Source organism: Amyelois transitella, chromosome 8, assembly GCF_032362555.1.
Source record: "Amyelois transitella isolate CPQ chromosome 8, ilAmyTran1.1, whole genome shotgun sequence".
NCBI classification, from domain to species: Eukaryota; Metazoa; Arthropoda; class Insecta; order Lepidoptera; family Pyralidae; genus Amyelois; species Amyelois transitella.
This window is the reverse complement of record NC_083511.1, coordinates 10,119,598-10,135,736: the sequence shown is the minus strand read 5'-3', so window position 1 is coordinate 10,135,736 and position 16,139 is coordinate 10,119,598. Positions and strand designations below refer to the sequence as shown.

Genomic DNA, 16,139 nt, shown 5'->3' with positions numbered 1-16,139 from the left:
AGTACAGTCTGAATTTTTTACTTAATTTTTAACTCTACTGAGCACTTTTTGCGGCGACTGGGGGGGCGGGCGGATGTAGGGTAAACCTCTAGGAACTTAATCTAGCTTGAATTTGCAGGTATTCTTCTCTTCTATCTTTTGTTCTTTAGCGGGTTTAGAATTTTTGTCATAAAAAACAGCGGTTTATTCACAAGTAGAACTATAAGAGATGTAAACTAATGGGATCCTTTACCTTGAACCAAATCGCCGCTCTCCTCCCCAAACTGTTGCAATGGCACCAAATCGCAAAACTCCGTTATTGCGTTCAAACTCAACGTCTGCGGCTGGACCGACTGCTGGCAGATCATCTGAGAAGCCATATCTTTGTACAGCATCAGGGTCACATTCACTGGACCCTGGTTGGAACTCCAGATGGCTGGGTAGAAGATCCTTTTGCCGGCTTTGACGAGTTTCCCAGAAGATTGGATGGAGAAGTCGCTCCAACGGAGGTTGGTGCACGCTTTCAGACCTCGAAGAGACGGCTGCATGGTCGCACTTTGCTGGACCTGGAAGAAGTTTGTTTCAATCTAAATACGTAGAGTGAATAAGTAGAATAGAAAAGACTCATCTCTTACAGCAATTCATGATCGTAAAGAAGAAAGTTGAAAGTTGTTGTTGATAAACAGCAAAATAAACTTTAAATCTGTTCTGATTTCTGCACTTTAACTTCTAATTTAGATTTATTTTTATTTACAATAGGTATTATATAAATATTATTATCATATTGTTAAAATAAATTAACTTGACTATCTTAATCTATATTTATGGAAATTATATAAGTCCCAGCTATATTGGCCATTATTATGAAATCAATATTATTTATCTTAATATTTATGTAAATTAGCGTTGTTTATTACCTGTTCTAAAACTTGCGCAAGCGCTTCGTGGTTCGCAATAACAACAGCTCCGTAGTTGTCTTCCAAGTTTTTGTGCACAACGCTGCGTCCTTTTCTCACTCTTAACTTATTCGTCGTATTTTTCGGCGTCATATCGCTTGAATAGTCCTCATTGGTAGGACTATCCATGGCATCGGTTGAGCTATAGAAGCTGTATGGAGAATATATCTCCGACTCTGTCTCGCTTCCGCAATACGGAAGTGATGATCTGTTAAACCCGTTGTTGTATTTAGGATATTCAGAATTCTCTGCCTCTTCTTTTCTTGGTTCAATTCTGCTTTCGGCATTAGATTCCCTGGGTTTGATAGCAGCATCGCATTCGGGTGAACTTGATCGAGCATGGTTGACGTATTCGTAATCGCTGTCACTGTTTTTAGCTGAATCACTGTTCTCTTCTTCATATTTAGCGGAATTATAGACGTCATCGTAATTATGTATGACGGTATCATTTGTAGCTTGTACAATTTCTTGAGGCCCATCATCTACTTCATCTTTGTCGTCGTCTATTGGAGTTCTACGCTTCGGCAGCTCTAAATGTGCTTCTCGTTCACGCATGCTCGCTGTTCGCTCGGGTTTTCTGGGCGCTAACGCTGATCTGATTTCTCCTGAAAGCAAATATGTCACTTGATTGATCGATTGGTTTTATTTAAATACATCTACAACTTAATAAATGATTGTTTTAGGCATAATTCTATCTTTCCTCTATTGGTCTATCCTATCATCATCTTATAGATTTACTCGTATTTGTACATACGTATAAACACACCCCTTACCAAAGGGGTTAGCTTATACAAAATCTTTCTACTTGCTATCATCCCTACATAGTTTTGCTTTATTCACATTCATATCTTCTAAATTAAAGTTAATTTTACGTAATGAGTTTATTTATTTGAGGAAGTATCCAACTGTGAAAGCGTAAATTATATGGTACAGTAATTACATTAATGATATGCTTTACTTCCCATTCATTTATTCTGAACAATAAATTGACTGAGACTATTTTTTATTTATCAAACTCTTTCATTTCGTATACACTTAAATTTTATTGTTTGTACTTACCTAAATTCGCATAAATATTGTCACTCTTATTAGGCATGGTAGCCCAAGCTTGTTGCTTTTGTTTCTTTTGTAAAGCGACAGATTTGGGTGGCGGTGGCCTAGCCGGTTTTGGCACAATGGAAGCAGTCTTATAATCCTCACTAGAAAGCCTAGGAGGTGGGGGAGGCTTGTTTACAACTTTAGGTGATTCTACATCTGCTGTAGAACTAGTTCCACTGTATATTGATGATACATCATCATGACTCAGTCTTCGTGAGTCCGAATTTTCACTCGTCTTTACAACTTCTACATTAGATCCGTTTATATCTAGAGGATGTATGATGACGAGCCGCGGTTTTGGTTTTGGTGTTAAGTCGTAGATAGATTCGTCAGTTTTGTAAGGTACCTTAGCCACCGTTGGGATACTCAGTTCTTTTTTATCTAAATCTTTAGATGAACCTATGCGTAGTAATTTTTTGATGGAGAACTTATATTTTCCTTTGCGTTTCTCATCGAGAAGTAAATTATCGTGGGACAGTGAAATATTTCTTCGCGGTGCTGGTTCTGGAACCGCTTCTACCTTTTTGATTTCTGGGGCTTCCTCTACTTGTTTTGGTTTAGGGAAAGATGATAAAGTAGCCCTTCTCTTTTCCATTTCCCTGACGACTGGCGAGTCTGACTTCGTGAATCCACTAGGATTTCTTTGGTACAAGTTATTTGCATATTCTTCCACTGTGGGTGATGACGGTGGCGTGGGAGCCTTTCGTTTGCTTAAACTATGTAATGAAGTATCACTGTCCTGCTTAGTCAGAACTGGTTTAGCATAGTAAAGCGGCTCCGGTTTCTCTTCATGAACTTCAGTAATTTCGTTATTCTTTTCATCAGTCATTCTTATAACTTTTCCTTCCTCCTTTTTGGAAGTATGCTGCAAATGCATTGCTATTTGTTGTTGATGAGGTATAATAGAATTTTTCTTTGTAGTTTGTTTTATCACTGGCTTTATGGGTAATTTTGGTTTTTCCGGCACGGCTGGTTTAGACGCTGGCATTATGTCAGTGATCATTCCATGAAGGAAGGAAGGTCGTGGGTCCATTGTAGGGACAGGGCTCTTGGGCAAGGCTGGAGCTTCATTTGTTTCATCCGGATCTGCTCGTCCATCTGGTTCTCCAGCCAATTCGCGACTAGCTTCGGCCGAAAAAACAGTTTCAGGTTGTTTAGGTATTATCTGTGGCATATCAATAATTGGACCTTGGAATGTCGAGTAACCGGTACTAGCCTGTCCATCTACTTTCCGAAGTTGTCCAATTGGTGACATTTTGATATTTTTATCAGCTTCATTAAACACCTTTATCTTAACTGTTTCTTCATTCTTAGGAGGTTCTGAGAAATGACCACTATCGTCGTTATCTGAATCTGTCCGTCCGCTAAAGCTCTCATCATCCGACGCTAACGAGTTGTTTGCAGTGGAATTCAAAGTACTTACTGCCGAGTCAACACTACTGTTTTCAATATTTATCTTGCAAAATTTGAATTCTGATCGACTAAGGTTTACTTTTGGTCTCTCTTGTGTTTTTAGTAAAGGAGACTTTCTGACAATACTATTTTTCTTGGTTTCACACATTTCTTTTTTATCACTTTCATCTTGCATGCTCTCTTTCATCTTTTCATCAATCACTGTTGGTTTTGTAGATTTCATGTGCGTATTGGGACTGTTGCTATTCGTTATATATTTTGGTCCCAGTGTTTCAGATATTTCTTCTAAAAGAGACTTTTCTGTGCATATTGTGCTTGTAGCACTATCTGCGCCAATTATTGTTTCTGTTTCCTTAACATAAGATGCTAAAACTATGTTGGTTTTGTAACTTGCTGTATCTTCTGCAGTATCTGGTCCATTACATTTTCTAATATGCGATTTAACACTTGGTCCTTTATTTTCTTGCCCAAATGGTGTTACTGACACTAACAAAGTCTTCTTTTTGCCATCAGAGTCAGTTTGCATCTTACCTAATAACAGTGATGTATAAGATTTTCCTACTGTTTCACCTAATAGATTAGCTTTTACAGTGTTGAAATCTGTATTTGATTTTGTAATTTTGTGTAGTTCCCTCTCCTCCTCCGTATCAGGAAATATGTCATCATCATCATTTTCTTCAGAGACCTCGAATTCTTCACCATCTGACCAATCGTCACCTCCAAACCCTATAACACTGCATACTTCTTCTGGAAACCTTACGTTTCTCTTGTTCTTTTTCTTTGAGTGAATTTTGAGTATACTCGGTGGTGTTTTTTTGAAGAATGTGTTTCTGTTTTGGAACGGCGTCGCCAAATATTTACTGCCCTCTGGATTTTTCTCGGTCTTGACGTGTTCCTCTCTTGATTTGAAGCAGTTCGAGCAGAAATCCTTTTTCCACGCGTTCTGAACGAAGTTGTGGCACACGGGTGACATCTTGCCCTTCGAATACCGTCTGTTGATCACATAACTGGCATTCTGTAAAGAAAGAAAAGTAACAATTAGTAATGAAGTAAAAAGAATGGCTCTTAAATATTCTACAGAAATAGAAAATTGATAAATTTGGACGCATTGTATTCAGAAGTACAGGTAGAGTCAAGAGATTAAGCGGTCATGTAGATTGGGAATAGTTGAAAAACCTTGAATGTTGAGAGGAAAATAGAAGAATATTTTACCAAATGATAAAATATAGATTGTACAAATGTACATATATCCTGTTTCGAGTTGCGGCCTTCAAACAAAGACATCGAATTCTAGACCAGTCTTTTGTCACCACTGACCTAGTCTACTTCTACTATTGTTCATTAGTTCAACTTCAAGGTCGTTAGAAACGCTTCCTGCTATAGAATAACACACGAGAACGTTCCTACTTTCTCTACAAACAGTGGATGTCTCCGCATATCATTTAACATGCTAATATTATTCGTCAACGATGGAAAATTTTGATTTCGCATTCATTGTTTACATAATGCCTGTTTGTACAACACTTTCCATGTGCATTTTATCTTAGTATATCTTTATGTACCTATCTATGGAAACCTTATTTAATCTGTATTATTATTTTAAATTTTTCATGAAGTGCCAATAATATCTACTGGCAGTTGTCTTGTCTTTTTAAATGACTGAACCTGTTTTTTGCATTTAAAAATGCTTTTTATTTAATTCTATCAGATGCGCTTAAATAATTTGCAAACAGCTTTGCAAACAGAAACAGTATTCGTACATATTAATTATCGATTATTATATTACGATTACCGATTCATAATCACAATTTTGAGAGTTTGAATTTATAAAAGATTATCACCATCAAAATAAGATTGTTTTTAATACAATTGCGTTGCCATTGACCGTCAACCTGGATTTCGAAACAGGCATAAAATCATCTCAGTAGTATACAAAGTATCTAATCCAATGTTCTTAGAAGCTATTATTTCGAAACAGGCATAAAATCATCTCAGTAGTATACAAAGTATCTAATCCAATGTTCTTAGAAGCTATTATTTCCAAGTTGTTAGCTCAGATTTCGTAAAGCAATGGAGGTCAATGCCCATTTGTACATCTGTGCATCCTTGCGGTCCGCATATGCCCTGATTTCCTTAATGATTCTATGTACATATTACCTTATTTCTTTGTTACCTATAATCGCTTTGTTTTGATTATAAATACCGGAGATATGCCGTTACATACATAAAAATACAAAATTCTGCTGGTTTTTTAAATTTATTTAAACTTTATTGTACAAAATACTTTATAGCGTAATTGGTGGACTTTATGCTTGGAGCATTTTTAAGGAGTTCCTTGGAATATCCTCCACATTTATGACCAGAACTTCACCAAACTATGGACCCAATCGTTCACTGCATCGTTGTATTGAACAGTAAACCGCATGTCAAGTTTCCCTATATGGAACTCTATGATTGTTTTTTTTTTCGAATGTATAGGTCCAATTCTGGTGTCAGATTTTTCATTAGATGACAGTAAGATAAATATAGTCCCTTTTTGTATTGAAATAAATAAATGTATTGAGGTAAACAATCAAACGTGTTGTTGTTAAAAATACATACAGATGAGAATAAAAAGGAAAATGGAATGATGTCATTATGAATTACTATAGCAGAAGTAAAAATACTTAATTTTAGACAATTAGTCATGTATTATCAACAAAAATACAATGCAACAAAGATATGAACTAAGTGAATGAAATCTGTGTCGAGAAGTTTTTTTTTCTGTGCAGATAATTATTGATACAGATTATATACTTATATTTATGTGCGGAGGTGTCGACGGAGTCGAAGCCTCAATTTCACTCACACACCGGTCCATGCCTTCTTGGCCTGGATTCTTCAGAAACCGGCAGCCATATTTCAAATGATATGATCTTTCTCTTTATATATCCGCCGTTGCATTCATATTTTGTCTTAATCCTTTACGGAATAGACACAGCCTTATGAAAATATTGGAAAGCCACGTTAAGGCGTAAAGCTACGACAAGTGAACTTAATGCTAATTATTTGTATTTATTCTCACCAACCAAATTGGACCTTCAGAAAATTGACAACAGATCTTACCTACTAATATTATAAAGCTGAAGAGTTTGTTTGTTTGAACGCGCTTATCTCAGGAACTATTGGTTCGAATTGAAAAATTCTTTTTGTGTTGAATAAACCATTTATCGAGGAAGGCTTTAGGCTATTTAACATCACTCTTCAACTATTAGTAGCGAAGAAATAATGGTAAATGTGAAAAAAAAAACGGGGAAAATTATTCACCGGTGAGGGCTTCAATGACGCCCAAAATAACTATTCCACGCGTACGGAGTCGCGGGAACAGCTGGTTATAGATAACCGAGTATTACAATGAAATTGCAATTCTAAACAATATAATAACATTTCTAAGACATCTACTTATATAATGGACTAAAATAAAAATCATTTTGTCTGTCTGAGTAAAACATAGTATCGACATTTTTTGTTACAATATTATGCCAGTATATGATCTCATATGGCTTATGTCATGCTCATGTGCCTTATATGTATGTAAGTTCACACTAATACGACTGTAGAATGCGTTTTTCTAACATACACATACTTATTACACATACAATCATGTCTCTAAGACTGAAAGGCCAAGTTCAGCTGTATGGCTAAATAATGGAATTGATATTCAATAAGCGACAGGTTGCTAGCCCATCGCCTAAAAGAACAATCCCAAGTTTATCAGCTTATCCTTCAGTCGTCTTTTACGACATCCATTGGAAAGAGATGGAGTGGTCTTATTGGTGGCAGGAATCGAACGGCATAACTAACAAAAAATACATTTCTAAGATATCTACTTATATAATGGACTAAAATAAAAATCATTTTGTCTGTCTGATTCTAAAACACAGTATCGACATTTTTCTTTCAGGAAGTGTACTTTACAGGCAGGTTAAACGCTGATCGGCTTTCCCTGCCGGATAAAACTAGATAGCAATGAAATCAGTTAATTTAGTCAAGATTGTTGGCAATTATTGCCAGTAACTGGCAAGTGGGCGGAGAAAATTGTAGCTTTATGGATATAACGGGCAATTTCTTATACTCTTTACTAGAGGCCGCCCGCGACTTCGTCCGCATGGAAACCCTATCAATCCCGCGGGAACTCCAGGATAAAAAGTAGCATAAATGTAATTCTGGGTCTTCAGCTACCTACATACCAAATTCCATTGTAATCGGTTCAGTATTTTTTGCGTGAAAGAGTAACAAACATCCATACTGACATCCTGACATATTCACAATTTTTCGCATTTATAACATTAGTAGGATTAGAACTAGGTAGTAAAATTTTAATGTGTGTTTATCAAGTATTCTTCTTCCTCCTGACTTAAGTCCGGTTATAAACTAATATAATAACTCCAAGTTCACAATTACCTAAACTTAGAATAGAAATGTGGACAAAAGAATACATTGTTATGATTAATTGATTCATACGAAAAAATACCTATCACTATCACCTCATAGTAAAGCAAAGTAGCTTCCCGCGACTGTCCCTCTGTATGTATGCTTAGATCTTAAAAACTACACGACGGATTTTGATGCATTTTTTATTGTTAGAGTGATTTAAGAGGAAGGTTTATATGTATAAATGCTACTCCTGCGAGGCAGGGGCGGGTCGCTAGTTCTTAAATATAAGTAGCTGTTTATTAATAGAACTGGAATGTTCTATCTCTTTCCTTAAGTCAAAGAATTTTTGGATGTAATAGGTTAGAATGGTTTTAAAAATAATTAACATATCCTCACGAAATTTCCAAGTAAAATTGAAATCGATTAAAGTTAATAACATATTATTATGCCGTAAATTAATAGTAAGGAAATTTAAAATAATGTTAAACATCTAAGCCTTCTGCTATCTCACGGAATATAAATTAGACCAATTACTTTAATGAGGGGCTTAAAGTTATTTATAAAGAATTTCCAGATGATTTGTTGCTCTTTTTCAAGATATTACATCCTTGTTTATAAACTTAAACATACAGGTTTCTTAAAACTTGATTCAAAGATTGTCTATAAATGTGCGGTACATATTAGTAATAAATTTCTTTTTTATGTATCTGACATTAACTTTTTTTTGTTAAATCACAAATCAAAGTCATACCTTTCATTATTCTCCATCTCTTTCCCATGGATGCCGTAAAAGGCAACTAAGGGATTGGTTTTTAAATATGAAATTCTTCTTTTCGGCGATGTGATAGCAACCTGTCATTATTTGAATCTCAATTCTATCATTAAGCCTAGCAGCTGATACTGGCTTGTCAGTCTTTTAAAGACCTACCCCACAAGGGTGTATATATGTACGTATAATATACGTGATTAATGATACGTACGTGCTTTTGTTGTTAGTAACTTCAATCAATATCAATCTAATAAATTCTTCAAATTAATTATAGAAATATTTTGAGGAAAAAATGATGAGGTTTTACCGACTAAACAAAGAAAAACTTATAAAAAAAGTCTCGATGTTTACATTTGTTCAGTATTAACTTAGTATTTTACCAAGCTATTTAGGCTACAGAACGAACCAAAGAAACATACAACTTTCCCACGCATTCGGTTGATAAACAAGGTAGAAGAACAGCTACCACACCATAAGTCCTTACTCGACAAGTTCACAACACGACTCTCTAACAACTAGGAATTATTTAAAATGCCGCCATACAAGTTATGCGTTATATTACGACTAGAAAACTGTACTGCGTAGGAAAAGCTGTGTAACTTCTTATGGCATATTCCATTTCCATTTGTAGTGGACGAAAATAAAAATATAACACGTTTGAAAACAACTAGAAAATTATCTTTTCTCTTGGTTTCGCCATAATGTAAGAGTCGGTAACTGCAAATTTCTTTTTCTTTTTCTTCTTAACTTTTAAATTTACACAAGTATAGAAAGTTTTAGATTTTGTAAATAAAACAAATTTTAAATAGCAAATTTTTGAAAAATATTGGTTTCATTTAAGGCAACCTACTTTATTTGAATTTAATTATTTATTGTATACATAAATATTAAAATACATATGTATGTCGTAGCAACATTTGCCATGAATTATTTGATGAGATTTTTATTATTTTATTGTTAAATATTCTTATTTGATTTCCAAAAAATATAGTGCTTTTTATTTGATTATTTTTCACCCCAGTTCTCCTTCCGCATTCTTTAGCGTATTTAGTATATTCCCTAGATTTCCATTATGCTTTCTACATTATCATAGATTATTTTCAACTAAATAACTAATTTGTGTTTATGAGCTTTTGAAGCTAGAAGTTAGGTTTGACACTGAGCTTCGAAAACAAATGAAAATTTACATATCGTGATTGTTCAAACTGATTTATTCCTTTCAGATCGTCTACCGTCCAATTTTGTAACTTCGTGTCTCTTCAAACCATGACATTGGCAGAAACACTGAAAGTCCGGTGGAAGCCATAATATACTCGTAGGAAAGAAAGAAAGAAAACTGAGCTATTACGTGCCTCCTATCCTTGGTCACCTCCTTAAAAAAGATGGAGTGGCGTTATTTATACCAGTGCAAATTTAAATTGTATCTATCCCTAATAATAAGTTAGAAAATGTAATAAGAATTTATAAGAACCTTAAGTATAGATTTTGCTACCTAAGTATGGTAATCTAAAAGTGAATGGAACATTGTCGCCAATTGTACAACATTAAAATTCCTGGAAATACCGCCATAATAGCCTTGTGTACCAGCTGACGCGACGGACCACAGAACACGGAAGACAATCGTTTAATAGCAAAAAATACAGATCAAGTAATCTAAATGTCGATAATAATTGAAGTTACCAGTGAATTGCAATGCGTTGTCATTATTGCCTGATTATTGACTAGTACACGATGTGAATGTGCCGTGTGGATCCGGGCATCAAAACATGAGAATAGTACCACTCCAGCTCGTTCCCATGGATGTCGTAAAAGGCGACTAAAGGATAGGCTCATTAACTATATCCCTTGCGGGGTAGACAGAGCCAGCAGTCTTGAAAGACTGAAAGGCCACGTTTAGCTGTATTGCTTAATGATAGAATTCAGATTGAAATAGTTAAAGGTTGCTAGCCGATCGTCTACAAGAAAAGTCCCAAGTTATTAGCCGTTCCCTTAGTCGCCTTTTATAACATCTACATATGGGACAATATGGAGTGGTATATTCTAAAGCGCCGGAAAGAGAAAAACATTGCTAAAAAAAAGTTGAGTTTGGCCTTTCACTCTTTTGATGACCGTTGGCTCTTGCTGCCCCGCAGGGAATGTAGATGTGATTATTGTTATGAAAAAAACATTTGATGTTTCACTGCAGTTGCTACCAACTTCTTTCTACAAAAAATCTGACGTAGGAGGCGCATTGATTGACATTGAAAGATTTATAATACCCAGATAATAGATTTTTGACACCTACCGTTTTTGTACAAACATGGAACTTTTTATAGCGTCTACTCCACAAATTGGCGATGTAACAGACATAGCTATGATTCAGAAAATGACTAATACCGCGTTATGCAACACCACAGCAGGTTACCAACTCACCTGTTGTGTCTGTGCCAAAGAGTTTACGATCTTATTCTTATCTCTTTAAGATGGTATATTGCACGTAGTCAATGCATTGTCTAAAGTTCAACTGACAGAATAAGGTGCGGTTAATTTGTTGTTTGCTAAGATTATTCTTTGGGTAAATTATAGAGTACTTCTATTTATATTATTCCCTTGGTGTTTGTTTTGTTTATGTTCACGGAAAAAGAACTCAGGGGCCGGGTCTTTTTTGGCCAGGATTCAGAAGTGCCCCCTCATTCCTGACCCTTCAATACTCTGTTTATATGGAAACCTTACCCAGCTTGGATAATGGTCATTCATTGCACTTAGTGAAAGACCTTATTCTTTATAGGACATTCCAAAAAGAGATGGAGTGGTCATAATCTTAAAAGGCGGGAAAAGGGAGATTTTCGATATTCCCGCTAGAATGGGAGACAATCTGTCATCCACAATTTGTTCCGCAGCTTCTACTACACATGCGCTTTGGAAGCGGTAGTAGATATTATTTATTATATTTAAGTTATGTTGACGTCAATTAACGATACTTTTTATACTATTTTTGGAAAATAAAATTTGTAATGGGAAAACAACCCTTACCACTACCAGTTATAATGGCCATGCTAGACACGTCTTTATCCCTTACGGAGTAGACAGAGCCCGTAATCTCGAAAAGACTGGGAGTCCACGTTCAGCTGTATGGCTTAATGATGGAATTGAGATTCTGAGGCCATCTTGATATTGGTAGGTATTTGTTTTGCATAAAGGATAAATATTATTTGTCAAAAGAAAAAAAATATATTCAAAAGCTTGGGATGCAATTTTGAACAGATTTTTACAAGAAACTTGTCACGACATCGACATTATTTCCATATAAATCGTTATTGTCTCGCATCTTTGCTCCCACCAAAAATACCAAAACTTCACATACCTAACTTTTATTGAATTGAATTTAACACGATTTTGAGCTTTAACGTTTTGTGGTAAAACCTATATTAGCTTAACCGATGTATGCATCAAGCTACATTTTATTTTGCATGTATTTTTTAGACTATTTATTATTCTTCATTTGAACAAGTCATGGACTTTTTGGGTATACTGCGTCCAAATAAGGTCAATAACTGACATCAGAAAAATAAAATACGAAATTTATTGCCTGTATTATAGATTTTTTTTCTATAACCAAAAAAGGTTTTTTTTGGTAAAGGTATCTATGAGATTGGTTATCAATTGGACTGATTTTGTTGCTTATATGTAAAATAAAGATTATTTTCTCGTATTGATATTGACATTTATAAAAATGTAAGTAACTACTTATACAAAAATATCTAATTTTAAAATTAATAATCTCACGAATAAAAAAAAACTGGTGGGTAAACTTGCACAACAAGACTTTCCCCAAAATCCCACGGGTAAAAGCCGATCAAAGGATCGCCGTGTTCTTTGTTAACGTTTACGACAATTCGAGAGGAACAAAGCGGAGGTTCACATTCCTGACGTTGATAATTATCACTGCCTACCGAGAATGTCTCTTGGTGGGAAACTGAGAATTGAGTCTTGAACTTTGAGGTTATGTAACGTAAGGTCATTGTTCTGGGTTCCGACACTTTTTATTATGTTTCCAGAGCTTTTAATGGCCGTTGTTTACCTCTCATCGCCAATGGAATATGTCATTTAGGATATTTTTAATTTCTAGTCTTATTTTAGTGCCTACAGTTTTAAATTATGTGTGATTTGTCTAATCAGAAATAATAGAGATCAGTAATATTTCATTGCAAATAGCTCCTTAAATCACAAAGGTCAGTAAATAAACAAACAGTCTTATATTATCCTACTAATATTATAAATGCGAAAGTTTGTGAGTATGTCAGTATGGATGTTTGTTACTCTTTCACGCAAAAACTACTGAACCGATTACGATGAAATTTGGTATGTAGGTAGCTGAAGACCCAGAACAACATATAGGCTACTTATTATCCCGGAGTTCCCGCGGGATTGATAGGGTTTCCATGCGGACGAAGTCGCGGCCTCTAGTCTGTCATAATTTCATTACTCCTAACGTTAAAATGAAAGCGGACCCTTGCATTATGGCGGACGTTGCAGCTAGGAATACGCAAAGAAAAGAGAGATTTGTCCTAACTGAGGACCTTGATATAGGTACTTAATTGTAGATTAAGTAAATTCAAAACAGATTAACATTCTCAGCACCACATCTAGTACGTAGTCTTGGAAAGTTATTTTAGAAATTATTATAATTAAACGCATGCATTATTGTATATAATGAAATTTCCTTTTATTATTATGTACTAGCTTTCCCCCGCGACTCCGTCCGCGCGGATGTCGGTCTTCGCGTAGATGGTTTATTTCTCCATTTTATTTTCAGTCCGGTCAATTTAGACCAAAAAATAGGAATGAAGCTACATTAATTCCCATCAAGCTGAAAATGAGTATAATTGTTTAAAACACAATCAAAAGCATTATTTCAAAATTCCCCATGATTCCGGTTTAAGGAAAAAATTACCCAAGGTCAAAGGTAAGAAAATGGGATTTTCACGATTTTCTTCAAAACGGTAAGTTTTATAGGAAAATTACCTCAGACATAGATTGTAGATCATAAAGATATCTATAAAAAGGAATCAATATTTTTTTTTCAATAAAGGTACCGTTTCTGAGATGAAAATGATGATTACGATGCAAAAAGTTGCAAGCGTCATAATATGCATAAGCACGTCTCGTATATACTCTATGTAGCAGTAATATAAGTAAAAATATTGTTCTGTCGGTAATTTTAACTTGAATTCAAAATATAAAATATACATAAGTATAATGAAACCCAGTCCCTTCATTTATACTGTAGTGAAACCTTGAGACAACATCTGTCTCTCTGTTTAATTGTGTACCTACGTGGCTAGGGTCGTATAGCTGCTTTATCTCAGAATGCTCAACACATGAAATACCGTTAGTCTTTAATAATAGTTGTCCTTGCGGGGATACCGTTGTCGGCTATGGACACCACGGCCTCTCATGCCCTAGGAGTGCCGGCCGTTTAGAGCGCCATGCCGCCCTAAATGATATAATCCTCCGTGCTCTTGCCACCATCCATGTTCCAGCCGTTCTAGAACCAAACGGTCTGGCTCAGGATGATGCCAAGAGACCGGATGGTATGACTTTGGTACCCTGGAGATTGGGGCGGCCTTTGGTGTGGGATGCTACTTGTGTCGACACACTTGCGCCGTCTCATCTTCAGGTTACTAAATCTAAGGCCGTTCTGCTTCAAATGAGGCAAAAAACCTCAAAAGGTGCAAATAGTTAGTAATATGTAGTTATCGGTAATATCTATACTTTTGAACCTTTTGGGGTAGAAACTCTGGGACCGGGGGGCCTATCTGACCATCAGCTTTTCCGACAATTGTCGAAAAAGCTAATTGAGGTATCTCTTGACCGGAGGGCTGGAAATTATCTGGCTCAGAGAATCAGCATTGCCATTCGAATTGGCAATGATGCCCGCCTTCTGGGCACATTCCCGCATGTTGATGCTATGCAAGGACTGTACAATTTATAAATTAAATTTTAGTTTGTAGTCATCTTTTTTCTTTCTTTTTATAAGTAGTTTTAGTTTTAATTTGATTATTGCATTGAATTTGATAATTGTAATCTCTATTATTGTCCTAAGATGATTTTCTTCACTTAGGGTTATTCTATTTTTTTTTAATAATAAATGCGAAAGTTAGTCTTGAGTGCCACTGCGTAGTGAAAACACGTGTTTATTCTAACCTATTTCAGACTTTTTCAAGTTTAATAATAAAAATGTAAAAAAAAAAAACGCGCTAATAGTACACTACCTCAGAGGTGGCAAGGAAACGGATGCATATTATGACGCTTGCAACTTTTTGCATCGTTATATCACAGAAACGGTAGCTTTGTTGAAAAAAAATATTGATACCTTTTTTATAGATAACTTTATGATCTACAATTTATGTCTGAGGTAATTTTCCGATTTAAAAAACTTACCGTTTTAAAGAAAATTGCGATACACCCATTTTTTACCTTTGACCGTGAGTAATTTTTTTTCCTTAAACCGGAATCATGGGGAATTTTGAAATAATGCTTTTGATTGTGTTTTAAATAATTATACTCATTTTCAGCTTGATGGGAATTAATGTAGCTATGTAGTATTTTTTTCATAGTAATTAGTAGCGGCCCGCTTGTGCAGCAAACGGTTCAAGCCAAAGCCGACTTTAGGTGCTACAGGTTACGGCGCTAAATCCACTGCGGGTAACGTTACGTGTGTTCGCGGTTCTACAGAACAACGTCTATGGATAAACTGAAAAGTTAAGTTTTTTTTTCTTCGTATTTTTTCGGGATAAAAAGTATCCTATTTTACGCCCAGGATAATAAGGTATAATTATACCAAGTTTCATCAAAATCGAACCGTTAGTTTTCACGTGATGCCTGAACATACAGACAGACAGACAAAAAATTTTTTAATCACATTTTTGTATTTGGTATCGATCCAGTAACACCCCCTGCTATTTATTTTTTCAATATTTTCAATGTACAGAATTGACCTTTCTACAGATTTATTATATGTATAGATTATCTGTTTCACATAGGTCCTAAGCTAAAACAATTGTGCATACACCCTTACGATGTTTAGTTGGAATAGTGTTAGTTAATAAGAAACATTGTAATAGTATTACTTAGCGTATGTTGTGTTGTATTTTTAAAATTAAAAAAAAACTTTTCGCTATACATCAAAAGACTTAACAAAATCAACTCTTCTAACTTATCAGGTTTTTGATATAGTAAAGTGCCAGATTCCGGCAGTGAGTGACATCACGCTACAAAAACCAACTAACAAGGTCACGTGCACTTTTTAGCTGTAGTGGCCGCTGGAGCATAGTCGGAGGTCGCGGTGACATTTGACGCTTGATAAACACCAGGGCTATCTACTCAGAATATAAAAAAAAAACTCATAGTGCACAATTAGGTTAATCACGGAAATTGAATATTTCAAACTTGAGATAAGAAAGATGGACTAATATATTATTTTAAAATAAATTGACGAAATCTCCTTTTAAAATTACCGACGTCAA

At 35.3% G+C, this 16,139-nt stretch overlaps 1 protein-coding gene across 6 annotated transcripts in view; it reads right to left on the bottom strand.

Annotated features, from left to right (window-relative positions):
* LOC106137033 (uncharacterized) overlaps positions 1-16,139 on the bottom strand; it is a 77,890-nt gene that overhangs the window by 2,320 nt on the left and 59,431 nt on the right. For 5 of the 6 annotated variants that reach the window (XM_060945428.1, XM_060945430.1, XM_013337791.2 and 2 more), the window contains exons 2-4: positions 1,995-4,461; positions 897-1,540; positions 233-545 (exon numbers count right to left, since the gene is read on the bottom strand). In XM_060945428.1, coding sequence (XP_060801411.1) covers positions 233-545; positions 897-1,540; positions 1,995-4,461 — 3,424 coding nt within the window. The remainder of the gene's footprint in view (positions 1-232; positions 546-896; positions 1,541-1,994; positions 4,462-16,139) is intronic. The other variant, XM_060945429.1, reaches the window with a different exon arrangement.